At 43.7% G+C, this 13,277-nt stretch overlaps 2 protein-coding genes across 2 annotated transcripts in view; one reads left to right on the forward strand and one right to left on the reverse strand.

The window, feature by feature from the left end:
* Positions 1–1,981, reverse strand: part of TIMP4 (TIMP metallopeptidase inhibitor 4) — a 32,694-nt gene extending 30,713 nt beyond the window's left edge. Inside the window, exon 1 of the mRNA XM_009566967.2 lies at positions 1,372–1,981. Coding sequence (XP_009565262.1) covers positions 1,372–1,501 — 130 coding nt within the window. The 5' untranslated portion in view covers positions 1,502–1,981. The remainder of the gene's footprint in view (positions 1–1,371) is intronic.
* Positions 1–13,277, forward strand: part of SYN2 (synapsin II) — a 199,849-nt gene that overhangs the window by 132,419 nt on the left and 54,153 nt on the right. The window lies entirely within an intron of this gene.

A 13,277-nucleotide genomic window follows, 5' to 3' on the forward strand; every position in this document is an offset into this window, starting at 1 on the left:
TTAAGCTTCTGGTAGCACAACTTCTGTTTACTTTCACACCTCAAACAACCCCAAGTTTGTAATGTCTGGTGTAGATAACTTAAAGAAAAAGATTGCTTAACACAGCAAGATTAAAAACCAATTTAACTGATGGCCACAAACAGAGCTTAGAGTTTGTCATGGCTACAAAGATTTTCTGTCAGGGTATAAAAGCAATTAATCAGTATGCAGGAGGTATTGCCTGCCCCATTGAGATGCTAATTTTGTGACACTTTGGAAACTCATGTTCTACATTTACTGTTCACACTAGATGGAAGCCACCCAGCCTTAGCTTGAGCTGATGAAATCAAAAGGCTGCAAAATGTCACATTTTCCTATCCCCATGCAGTCTTATTTTCTCTCTATAAGTTGTTTGACGACCGCACTGATGCCTGAATATCATGAAACACAGTTGTCCTTAAAGCCTGGGAAGTTCTGCAGAAAATAAAGGGCCTATCAGATTCCTATGGGAGTATTTCTGGAAGATGACAAAACCCACAACAGTCAATCAAAGAAAGTGTAATAGAGCAGGACAAGGATTGAGTGTTTCAACATGTTATCACCGGGGACTTGGGTTTCGGTTTAGTTTTTGTTTAGGTGTCATCATCCCATCATGTCCATCCCCTCTTTTTCCCCCCTTCCCCCCCAAAAAACTGTGGAGAGGCTCTGTAGCACAGTTTACATAGAGCAGAGGGGTTTAGCTAAGATATTCTGGTGCAGGTACCGCTAGAAAGTTTAGGTATTCTTCCACCCTGGCTCTAAATTAGGACCTAAGAGAGAAGATGTTCCTATTATTTTAAAAATAATGGAGTCATTGTAATAATAGTTATAAAATAAATAAAAATAATACAGAAAAATAATACAGAAAAATAATAAACAGAACTAATAAATAAAACTAATAAATAAAAACAATAACTAAAGATAAGACATAAGGAAGAATTTCTTCACCATGAGGGTGGTGAGGCACTGGAACAGGATGCCCAGAGCAGCGGTGGCTGCCCCATCCCTGGAGGGGTTCAAGGCCAGGTTGGACCGGGCTTGGAGCAACCTGATCCGGTGGGAGGTGTCCCTGCCCATGGCAGGGGGTGGAACTGGATGGGCTTTGAAGTCCCTTCCAACCCAAACTATTCTATGATTCTACGATACATCAATACAGCCATTTCACTGATTTGTAAACCACAAACTGTTGGGGAAAAGGGAGCGAAGCAGAACAGCTCCTCTTGCTTTGTTTCCCAGAGCCCCCCTTTCGAAGGGGTCCCTGGGGGCACTTTGTTTTGAAGCCCCTGGTCCAGGTTGCCCCCGGCAGCATCACGAGCGGCTCGATTGGCTCAAGGCGCGTGGCGGTGGACTCACCTAGCGCGGCGTCGCAGATGAGCTGCTGGGGGTGCGCGGGGGCACAGCTGCACGCCTCCACCGCCTCGTCGCCCCGGTGGGCCAGCAGCACGAGCACAGCCAGCAGCACGGGGTGCAGCATCGCACTCATCTCGCCGTCCGCACGGCTTGAGCCGCCAGCCAGCAGCAAACCCTCTCTTGCTGTTGGGTTTGTAGCTAAAATTCCTCGCGGCGCTGATTTCTTCTGCCTGCAGTTCAGTTTCGGTGTACGAAAGCCCTCTTAGCTCGCTCCGAGCACGCGCTTATGTTAACTGACTTCTAATTTCCCTGACATAGGAGCCGCTTATTTATGGCCCTGGCACTGACTCCTAACTCCGCCTTCCTCTAAGGAAAAAGCACATCATTGGTGAAAGTTATTGTACCGGGAGAGAGGTTACCTTCGGAAGCACGGCAGCGTCGCTGCTATGAGTCAGTAGAACTATTAATAATCAAAAGCCTTCACAAAAACATCTTTTAAAAGCATCTGAAGCTGATTTTATGATCTTTAGCAGAAGGAAGATTTTATCCCAGTAAATTTCCTTCCAGTTTGAAAGTAAAAACTCACTCTACGAGCTTCTCTCTCGCAATCCGGTAAACAAAGCTGTCCTTTTTAAGCTCTGTTTTCATTTGCAGCCCCTGATCTTCCCCTGCGCTCTGTGCCTTCTCTTGAAATGACGTCCCTGTTTGCAGGCTGGACAGAACTTCATTCATGAAAAGGCACTCATTCAATGCTCAGTTTGTGAGCCTCGAACAATTGGGAGTTAAAAGGAATAATGAACTAAAAATAAAATCTGCAGATTTTTATTCTTTTCATCCCAGATTTAATTTGAAATAACGAGGAAAAATACGCCAAGGGTGTATGTTGGAGGCACAGCTCTTCCTCTGCAGTCCTGATTAATGTGAGCACTAATCAGCACAGATCTATGGCTGTGTTTCCTGGCTCACGTTGTACGTGGGACACAGACAGGAATACATGAGTTTAAGAATTGTTTTCAACTTCAGATCTGTTGTGGCTGTAGCAATCTGGATATCTGGAATATGGATGCACCCTGCTTTTATAAAGAACCTATTTCATGAGGGAGCAATGTAAGGTTAGATTGAGAGTAATAAAATACATCTATAGATTGGCAACGCAGGGCAGAACTGCTGAGAGGGTTGCATGTTTTGTCATTTCACTAATCAAGCTTAGGAACTGAAAATTCATTAACGTAATTTGAACCGTTTCAATCCAGACTGGTGAAAAAGTGTTTTCTTCTGGTTTAGATGTACACATAGGAGCTTTCTATCTTTATAGAGATGTGAACATGTTTCACAGCACCAGATTTATTTCTCTGTGAACCATAAGAGGTCAGTTTTACAACTGTTAGTGCTCTGATTCTTTTTTTCCTCAAAACCCCAAACAAAGAAGCAAAACACCCTCCCCCAAATAACATCCCCAGGCCCCCATCTGTTAAAAAACCCCAAACACACAAATATTCAAAATTATTAGACTTGGATTTCAGAACTGAGCCAGGAATGTTGTGTGCTACGTTGTGATTTAGTTCAAGCAGCTGTCCTTTGATTTTCATTTCTTGAATCTAAAGTTTTGGCTTTGAATCGTAAGGCTGGATCCAAGTCCAGGACTGACACCTAAAAATAATTTAGACCTGTTAACATCTGCATTCTTACCTGAAGGAAACTGAACTTCGTTCAGGAAGCTTTTTATGTGAAGAAAAAGATAGAAAAGATGTGAGGCTGAAACCTCACAAGGTTCAAGCTACCAGAAGGCTGCAAAACCAGCCCCATACAGGTATTTTAGTGGCCTTTTTCGTCAGTAGCTCAAGTACTGTTGATTTTCAAGTCTTACTTAGGGCGGTAGGACTGGAAAGCAATGAAGGAATTAATTGAGAGCCATTGATTGGTGTGCAGGTGACATCACATGGCTGCTGCTGTAGGTGACCTAAATAGACCAATTTGGTTATTATTTTGGTGAAATTCAAATTATAAAAAACGATGCAAACAGTCTGACATCGAGTGTGCGGGTCTGCCTGTTCAGTGGGAACTAATGCACATTTTGCCTGTGACCATCCAGAGTAGCACATCAAACGAATGTGCTCGGCATGTCTTAAAGACCTCTGTATGTAGCGCAAACGAACAACTCGTACGCTCTAACTAAAAATATTATGCGTGTAACAAAATTGAAAAATAATCTTGTGAAAAGTTACAAATGAATTCACAACAATCTTGTCATAGCTGAGGATGAAATGCTTATATTCAACTGAATGTGTGGAAGTGTAAGCATGCTAAAACTAAATCTCATATGGTAATTGTACAAATGCCACAATAATACATTTTAATTATGCTCTTCGATAGCCTTGCCTGTGGCTACCCTTGACATCATTTTTAAGAATCTTTCAAAGCCATCTGCTCATAGGTGGAATATTTAAAGCACTTAGAGAAGCAAATGGCCTTAAGGAAGGTTCCTGCTCAAGAAACACATTCCCCGTGCGTCTCTCCAGAGCTGATCAGCATGGGAATCATCATAGAGTCACAGAACTGTTTGGATTGGAAGGGACCTCAAAGCCCATCCAGTTCCACCCCCTGCCATGGGCAGGGACACCTCCCACGGGATCAGGGGCTCCAAGCCCCATCCAACCTGGCCTTGAACCCCTCCAGGGATGGGGCAGCCACCACTGCTCTGGGCAACCTGGGCCAGGGCCTCCCCACCCGCACAGCAAAACATTTCTTCCTAAGATCTCATCTCAGTCTCCCCTCTTGCAGCTGAAGACCATTCCCCCTTGACCTATCCCTGCACTCCTTGATCCAGAGCCCCTCCCCAGCTTTCCTGTAGGCAGCCACAACTTCCTACAGCCAGCTTTCCTGTAGGATGGGGCAGCTACAGCTTCCCTGGGCAACCTGGGCCCCGGCCTCACCGTCCGGCATTTCTTCGTCAGACCTCATCTCAGTCTCCCTTCTTTCAGCTGACATCTGATCCCTCTCATCCTATCCCCACGCTCCCTGATAAAGAGACAGTGGGAAAGGGTGGGGTTGGGACATGCTATACGCAGCAAGAACTTTCGTGGATGTTAGTGATCCTTGCAGCAAGAAGGTTTCTCAATCCTAAGGTGAGACAACTGGCCACCACAAGAGCAGGGAAAGCAGATCCATACAGCAGTGAGTCACTGGGTGTGTGGCCGGGACTGGAAACTGGTTGTGCTACCCATGCAGGGTGACTGGTGACCAGTGCTGGGTAGGTGTATCTCCTTTCTGCGTGACACTAATGATATACTCTTATCATTAAATTGTAGAAGGCCAACAACATTTGAAACTTCAGCAGAACCCCTGTTTTCTTCATTCTGAAATTGTAAGTTTTGTCAAATTGCTGTCAGAGTTTAGACAGAGATATATTCTTGGGCAGCCTGATTAGTGGGATGTCCCTGCCCATGGCAGGGGGGTTGGAACTGGATGGTCTTTAAGGTCCCTTCAACCCAAACTATTCTATGACTCTATATTTACATCATAGCACCAGAAAGGGAAATCTTTATATTCAGGAATCTCATAAATGCAAGAAAATTCATTTTTAAAACATTTATCAGAACAAATATTGCCTGTAGCTTCTCTACTGATGTCTGCACGGTGCCCATGTACCTGTTACCTCTGAACAGCATAAGCAAGCACTGGCTTGAAGCTGTGTTGTCCTGTTTCATATTGCGTACTGTTAGTGTTTTTCATTGTATTAGGAGCATTACCTTTAGAGAGTATAAAGAAACCCTAAGCTCATCACTTGTTCTGTATAACAGTTGGACCTTGACCTTGTAAAATATAAAGATTACTCCCAAAAGACATAGAAATATTTCTTGACTGACTTTTAAGCAAAATAATCTTGTATCTTAGATGAGAGTAGAGAAATTGTAGGCAACATTTCATAAATATAAGCAGACTGAAGCAAAAGAAACACTTAGTCTTTTACTATTTGCATCAATGGACTGACAGTGCAGGGCTTCTTTCCCTGTGCTGTATCTTATGATGTCACTTTTCCAATAGTTTGGTAAGTAAGCTGTGATACCACAGCAAGTGAGACCATCGCACCAGTTGAGCTAGAGCCCACTACTTGGCTGTAATCTGATAGCAGCCATCACTTGCTAAGAGATAAGGTCATTTTTTAAGGTTTTTAGTCACTAATTCCTGCAATTCATTATTGAAAGAGTAGAAAAAAACACTTCACACCATCTCATTTCTGCCCAACTAACTCGTAGTGTTGAACAACTAATTTCCGTTTTCTAGTAAAATGCAAGAAAATACAGAGGATTGGGGGTAACCCTATATTTGTTGGTGTGTGCAGTATGGAAACATGGCAGGAAGCCTGACTGCAGTCAAATTTATGATCAGCTTCATCTCTTCTCAATGGGAATTGTAATTTTGCACAGGACTTGTAATTCTTGAGGTGCATTTTGTCCTGTGGGTTGTCAAGACTCCTGTTAGCTTTAACTAAGAAGCAATAGCAATCCGTTAGCGGCATTCTGGTCATTACTCACCATTGCTGCTTCTTTCTCCTCTAACAGCCCCCAGAGACCCAGTTTAGAAACACTAAGTCTCCTTCCGTTGGATGCCATCCATGCACCATCCCATGGGGTGAACTACTGCTTTCCCTTGACTCCAGAGCAAAGCCACGCTGGCTTTATGATATTTTCATCTGCTCCACAGGAGTTACTGAGGGCAAAAGGCAACAAGTGGGGTGCATCACCTTTAGAGCTGACATGGGGAGAGACAGCACTGCCAAACCGCCCACATTCCATGCTGCTTTCCTGCCCTTCACAGCTGTATCTGCGCTCTCCTCTCACCTGGCAGCCCTTTGCAGGGTAACCCAGCCCCGCTTTGCTTTGCCTGCCCTGTGCTGCTGGGTTCTCTCCTAGCACTGCCGTCTCCTCTCCATATGGTGTTTTCCATGAGAGGCCGCACCATGCATTCAGCTCTCAGATTCTCAGGAACCGCTCCTGAGTGTTTCTCGGGCAGGCTCGAGTTTGAAACCTCAAGTTATGTCAGGGAGCGCTGAACTGTGCTGCGTAGGGATGGTCCGTACAGCGCTTTAAAGGCTCTTTAGTTACGGTCATCAAATCATGGAATAGTTTGGGTTGGAAGGGACCTCAAAGCCCATCCCGTTCCAACCCCCTTGCCATGGGCAGGGACACCTCCCACTGGCTCAGGCTGCCCAACGCCCATCTGCGTAGGGATGGTCCGTACAGCGCTTTAAAGGCTCTTTAGTCACAGTCATCAAATCATGGAATAGTTTGGGTTGGAAGGGACCTCAAAGCCCATCCAGTTCCAACCCCCTTGCCATGGGCAGGGACACCTCCCACTGGCTCAGGCTGCCCAAGGCCCATCCAACCTGGTCTTGAACATCTCGAGGGATGGGGCAGCCACACCTTCGGGCAATCTGTTCCAGGACCTCCCCACTCTCATGGTGAAGAAATTCCTCCTTCTGTCCAGTCTAAATCTGCCCCTCTCCCGTTTATACCCATTGCCCCTCGTCCTATCCCCACAAGCCTTTGTGAACAGCCCCTCCCCATACTGCTGGCCCTACCAGCTACCCAACAGGTGGAATCTGCCATGTCTCTTGGTTGGACTGCCTGCTCTGTACATCCACCTCTGGCAGTCTATAGAGTGTAATTTTCCATCTATATTGATCTTACTCTCTCTCCATTGTGGCAGATGAATCTTACTTTAGAATGACAGCAGACAGGATTCACCACAGGCATAGTTTATCTGTTGCCTTCTTGATGCTTTGCTGGAGTTCTTTTCTCCCTGGTTCTCATCTGACTTTGCATTTATTGTTCCTTAAAACTGCTTTCGGTTTAAGTGGTGCAGCGTGCGTCCTGTGCAGCAACGGTACAGTCATGTGAAAGATACAGAATTAGAGTAGTATTTCACAAAATAGATGAGCTTTCATGGATTTTCAGTTCCAGTGTCTTAAAGTGTACTCTAGCCCACTTCAAAAAGGAGGATGTTGATAGGTGCCACTGCCTAAATCCTGCAATAAGGAAAACCCACAGGGTTTATAGGCATAGCAGTTTGGGTAGTTTTTTTATAAGGTGGTAAAATGTGACTTGGTTTGCTCAGTAGTTGGTAGAATGATTGGAGTGGAATGAGACACTGACATGTCAGAATCAAAATGTAATTTGGTTCTGCAAAGGTTTTGTCTTCTCCAGAATTTTTGCCAGAGATCTGTGGGAACTGCTCTTCCCGATTCCCTGCCAGAATGCTTAATGTTTCTGGCAATCTCTTTCCATGCTGTACACGTATGGAGAGTAGAAGAGTTTTCTACCATACAAACGCTTCTGTTGACTTAGATAACTGTTCTTTTTTAATTGAAAACCAGCTCTGGGGACAAACGTATTTTAGATCGATTTCCTCTATAGTGTCATGTTGTACGGTGTCAAACTTGTCTTGATTTCAGTGAGTATCAAGAGAACTGGCTTCTTAAGATCTGGTCTTGCGAGGTGGTGGTTATGGCCCGTGGAGGAACTGGGTGCAAGGGGGGCTCAGAGCACCCTGGGTCACACCAGCTCCCATTGATCTCAGTGGGAACCGAGGTGGTGTAGGCTTCCCTGGACCAATCTCTGCTGCGCTTCTCTTGTTGAGAGGCTGTTTAAACCCTCTGTTTTAAATAAAGGGATCACAGTTGATGTGCATTTGCCTCTCTTCGGTTACCTGGCACACTAACCAAATTACTGCTCTACTCTTTTTACCCACTTGAGCGTTTCGCTCTCTGTGTTGTCCGTATTTCTAACAAGCTCATACAGAGCATCGCAGATCCTCCTTTGTTGCCGCTTGCGTGAAGGGGACACAAAGCGTTTCTCCAAACAGATAGAATTGTACACCTAGTGTTTTCTGTCAAGGTACAAGGCAGTGGAAAATCTGCCTCGACATCTCTGAAGTCATCTTTGTGTTTGTTGAGAACAGCTGTTTGAGTGTGATGTTTCTGCTTTTCTTCATTAAGAGAGGAATATGTTGAGCTACCTCTGCTGGTGACGGGGAGCTTCTGCATGGCTGAGCCCTGGCTGCATCTTCAGATTGCGTTTCCTTGAAACCAGATAGACCAGGACAAGTACATCTTCTGCTTGTTTATTGATTTAAGACTCTTCCTGACTGTTTCTGGGAAAGAAAAAAAATGAATAAAAAGCCACCTTCGTTATTTCACATTTAATTTCCTTTCTCCAAAGTAAGCAGAGCAAAATTAGATTTAGGCTGATGCATATTCCACAAATAAATTACATAGAACTAGAGTGGTTAAATGAACTTTGCTTGGGGATAATTGGAAAGATAAATATTTAAACAGTGAGCTTGAGGTAAGTCAGTTTTATGCAACATCTAGGGGTTTTTGTTGCTACTTTTGTTTTTTACCCGTCTTTTTTTTTCCTATTGTGGCTTTTCTTGTCAACTCAATCACCAGGACATTAAAGCCAGAATCAGTACCACCTTCAAAAAACTGGTTTCCCCATTGATGCCAGCAGAGGGCTTTTTCCCCCCCTCTTTTTTTATTTCTTTAATTAGCAGATGATCTTTGCTTAGTTTTGTCATTATATACAGCTTTGTTTATATTTTACATTATAACTTAGAAGAATGCAAAGCAAATTTACAAGAATTCAAATTGTATCTCTTGGAAATAAAATTGCTTCTATTTGTAACTCTTAGCATTGTTTGAAAATACATAAATTGCAGAAGTGCTTAGAAACCTTTGAGCACTTCAGTGTATGAAGCTTAAATTTTAAGAATTTTTTTTTAAAACTAATAAGCTTACAAGGAAGAAACTGCAGGATGACACACTAGTAAACCAGACTGGAAAATTTCTGGAATGAGAAAGGATGGATATTGTTTCCAATGCCAACAGCAACAGAGATGAAGAGTGTGCTGGTTAGCTATATAACTATCTCCTGGTTAACTAAATAACCTCCAGAATACGAAAGACAATCGTGGTGCCTGTAAGTGTTGTGTAAGTATAGCAAAGCAGAATATTCTTTCTGCAGCGAAAAGCTTGATAAGCAGATTTATGGGAGCTTGAGGTAGCCACGTATTAAAGATTAAGACATGTAAGCTCATAGTGCAAAGAATCGTCAGTTTGAAAACATCGCTGCAGATGAATGTTTACAAGTGGTGATAATCATTCCCCTCTCTGTTGTGACATCAGTAAGAGAAACAGGAAAGTAACTGACTTTTTGGATTTTCATGCTCAGGTAATTAGAATTGTTTCTAATTGTAAGTAGTTTTATTGTTATCAGATAACTTGCATGCATGAAATTTATAGTCTCTAGAGCATGCTGGTCAGAAATTAAACAACTGAAATATCTACAGTGGAATTTAACAATCGGAAGTTGATTTTCAGCTTGAACTTCATTGAGAGTTGGTGGGCTTCATAGATAAATATAAACTGGAGGTATTTGTTGTGCCCAGTCGCAGTGTATATGGAGATCTCAGGGCTTGAGCATGAGCCGGAAATGTGCACTCGTAGACCAGAAGGCCAACCGTGTCCTGGGCTGCATCCAAAGCAGCGTGGCCAGCAGGGCAAGTTTTGGAATCCTCAACATAAGAAGGAGTTGAAGCTGTTGGAACGGGTCCAGAGGAGACTACAAAGATGATCCGAGGGCTGGAGCACCTCCCACACAAGGACAGGCTGAGAGAGTTGGGGTTGTTCAGCCTGGAGAAGAGAAGACTCAGAGGAAACCTTATAGTGACCTTACAGCACCTGAAGGGGCTACAAGAAAGCTGGAGAGGGTCTGTTCATAAAGGCTTGTGGGGATAGGATGAGGGGCAATGGGTATAAACTGGAGAGGGGCAGATTTAGGCTGGACATAAGGGGGGATTTCTTCACCATGAGGGTGGTGAGGCCCTGGCCCAGGTTGCCCAGGGAAGCTGTGGCTGCCCCATCCCTGGAGGTGTTCCAGGCCAGGTTGGATGGGCCTTGGGCAGCCTGAGCCAGTGGGAGGTGTCCCTGCCCATGGCAGGGGTTGGAACTGGATGGGCTTTAAGGTCCCTTTCGACCCAAACTGTTCTGTGATTCTATGATTCTATCTACAACTCCATGGACCCATCACAGTGATAGATATGAACAAGAGAAGTGCTGGGATAACTTAACATTTGTCTGCATTGTGTGCTTTGAGGTCCCTTCCAACCCAAACTATTCTATGGTTCTATGATTGTATGATCGAAATGTGCCAGTCACCAACAGGTTTCCCAGGCGTATGTATATGAGAATGGGGGCATTTTAGTCTTTCAGCCTGCCGGGACTGGGTTTATGCAGTTCTGTGATATCAAAATAGATTTTAATCAGACAATTCCTTCAAAAATTATTGTGGTAATATTGCCTCACACCCTGCAACAAACTTAGACTCCATTGAGGATAAAAAAATAATGAAGTAGGATTTCGGACCAAGAGCCTTAGGTTTGGCTCAAGCTTAGATGAGAGCGAACTGATAAGGCAGAAGTCTGTGAGTGAGAAGGGGATGTCAAATCTCTGGTCGCTACACAGATCCTGGAGTGAACCTGCATTCACCAGACTAACAATTCTGCCAGCTGCCACTGGTTACAATGCAGGTTTTGTTTCTCTGTACAACACAAATAAAGTTTATTTTGTCAGGTTCACTGGAAGGACAAGGCTCTTGTTGATACCTTCAAGTGGCAGGATTTCTTTCCCATGCTGCTTCTATCTGCACGGACAGTACAAATTCCAGTGTAAAGGAAATCCTAGTGATGAATTCAGGGAAAAGTATTAGTAGGAAGTACTATGGCAACCTACTCATTGGACTTCTTATTTTTTGTTCAAGTGCATTAAACCTACAGGTAACAGAGTAGTGTAAAATAGCTCAATTTTCCAGGAGCACCATGTCAGCAGATAAGTATTGGTGAGCTTTATACTTTTGTGAAGTAGCTGCTCAGAGGTCAGAGTTGTAGCATCTGTTCGACACCTTCCTCTCCACCAAGCAGTTTCTGTATTGGTCATTGACGTGAGTTCTTTGTTGGTTTGGGTTTTTGTAAACTTCACGCCCAAATGTACTTTTTTTTTTCTTCTGCACTTCCTAACTGGCAGTTCCAAAATGGAGATTTCAGCAAAATAAGCATCCTAGGCTTGGTACTTGTTGGCCTTCCAGACATTGCAGAGTAGTGGATACACCCAGGGCTTTTGAATGATGTTAATGAACACCCTTACAAACACACTGTGTCTGGATAACAAATGACATCTTCTGAAAGAATAAGGATTCCTTCCTTTTCTCAACAAGAAAAAAGCCTCTACCAATTTTCAAGGGAAGAGGTAAACTGTATGGTTTATCTATAACTGTTTCTTAATGTTTAGCTGGCATTGAATGCTTTGTTTCAAAACTGAAATATGTCCCGGACACAGCCAACGTAGCTGTTGACTTCTATGCACCTCCCAGTCAGAGGTCGGGAGCTTTCTAATCTGGGTTTGTGAAGTCTAGAACCCGTGTTTTTAATGGTTATCTGATGGCAACCGCAGTTCAGCAGTTCATTCAGTGTGATTATTAATGTGTAGGACCATAAGAGAAGATAGGCCAGTCCTAAATCTATTATGGAAACAATAGATGCAGCATATTGAAAATATTTTGACATTTCAGAAGAGCAGTACAGTATTATTTTCCAGATTTCAGACATTTAAGTCTTGACCAGTACCTAATGAGGCTTTGAACCTAATTTGTGTTTGAATCCAATTTGCAAATCATCCTAACGATGTAGGAAAGGAATGTTTCAGGTAATAATTTATATGAACAAGAGAGTAAAAATCTGAAGCGTGTCAGGCCTTAATGAGGATGATTTGATAACTTACAGCTCCCGACAACAGCAATTTCAAAAAGCTTTGTGGTCTCACGCTAGCAAACCCTCGATATCGTGCCCTGTCTTTGAGAGACCTCATGGCATGAGAAGCACGCTTCTGGGATAGCTTTAAAACAATTTGCTTTGAATGCACGCTTGCCTTGATTAGAGCTTATTCAGTAAGTTCAGAATATTGGCTCAAATTTCTCCCTGAATTTAGGGAGAACCCCTGTTTGAGGTAGGTATCTTTCTAAATATAAATAGTTTTGTTGATAGTGGCCTATGGGAAACAAAAAAAAGCGAATGGAAAATGGGAGAAATAGCCTGTGTTCTGAGTTCCTGCTGTCTTCCCTTATCAAACCAATATGGATAGATCGGTGAGAAATGAATGGAGAATCTGCCGCTGTCAGAGATGTTGAGGGGTTGCTGACTGTATTACCATCAGTCATTTAAAAGATTTAGAAGCTCGACATGAGCCGGCAGTGTGCGCTCACAGCCCAGAAGGGGCTCCAGGAAAGCTTGGAAGGGACTGTTCGCAAAGCCTTGTAGTGACAGGATGAGGGGCAATGGGTATAAACTGGAGAGGGGCAGATTTAGAGTGGACATAAGGAGGAATTTCTTCACCATGAGGGTGGTGAGGCCCTGGCCCGGGTTGCCCAGGGAAGCTGTGGTTGCCCCATCCCTGGAGGTGTTCCAGGCCAGGTTGGATGGGCTTTGAGCAGCCTGAGCCAGTGGGAGGTGTCCCTGCCTACGGCAGGGGGTGGAACTGGATGGGCTTTGAGGTCCCTTCCAACCCAAACTCTTCTATGATTCTATGATTTTGATTGCTGCAAGTTGTTTGAAAGCATACGTTGGAACATTTGCCTCTGGTTTACCTATGGAGATAGTGGAGTCCAGATCTCGTGGCATTTAGAAGCTCTGCTGGTGAAGCTCAGGTTTTATCAGTTCCTGTAGGTCCATTGCTGAAAGATCAAATTCTTTAATTTTAAAAAGAATACCTCTTGTGAGGTCTACACCGATTAACTTCAAATGTGTTCTGCTAAAAGAACATATCAGACCCATTACAGAATCAATTCTAGTCATATTCA

The sequence above is a fragment of the Cuculus canorus genome, chromosome 11 (genome assembly GCF_017976375.1).
Source record: "Cuculus canorus isolate bCucCan1 chromosome 11, bCucCan1.pri, whole genome shotgun sequence".
Taxonomy (NCBI): Eukaryota; Metazoa; Chordata; class Aves; order Cuculiformes; family Cuculidae; genus Cuculus; species Cuculus canorus.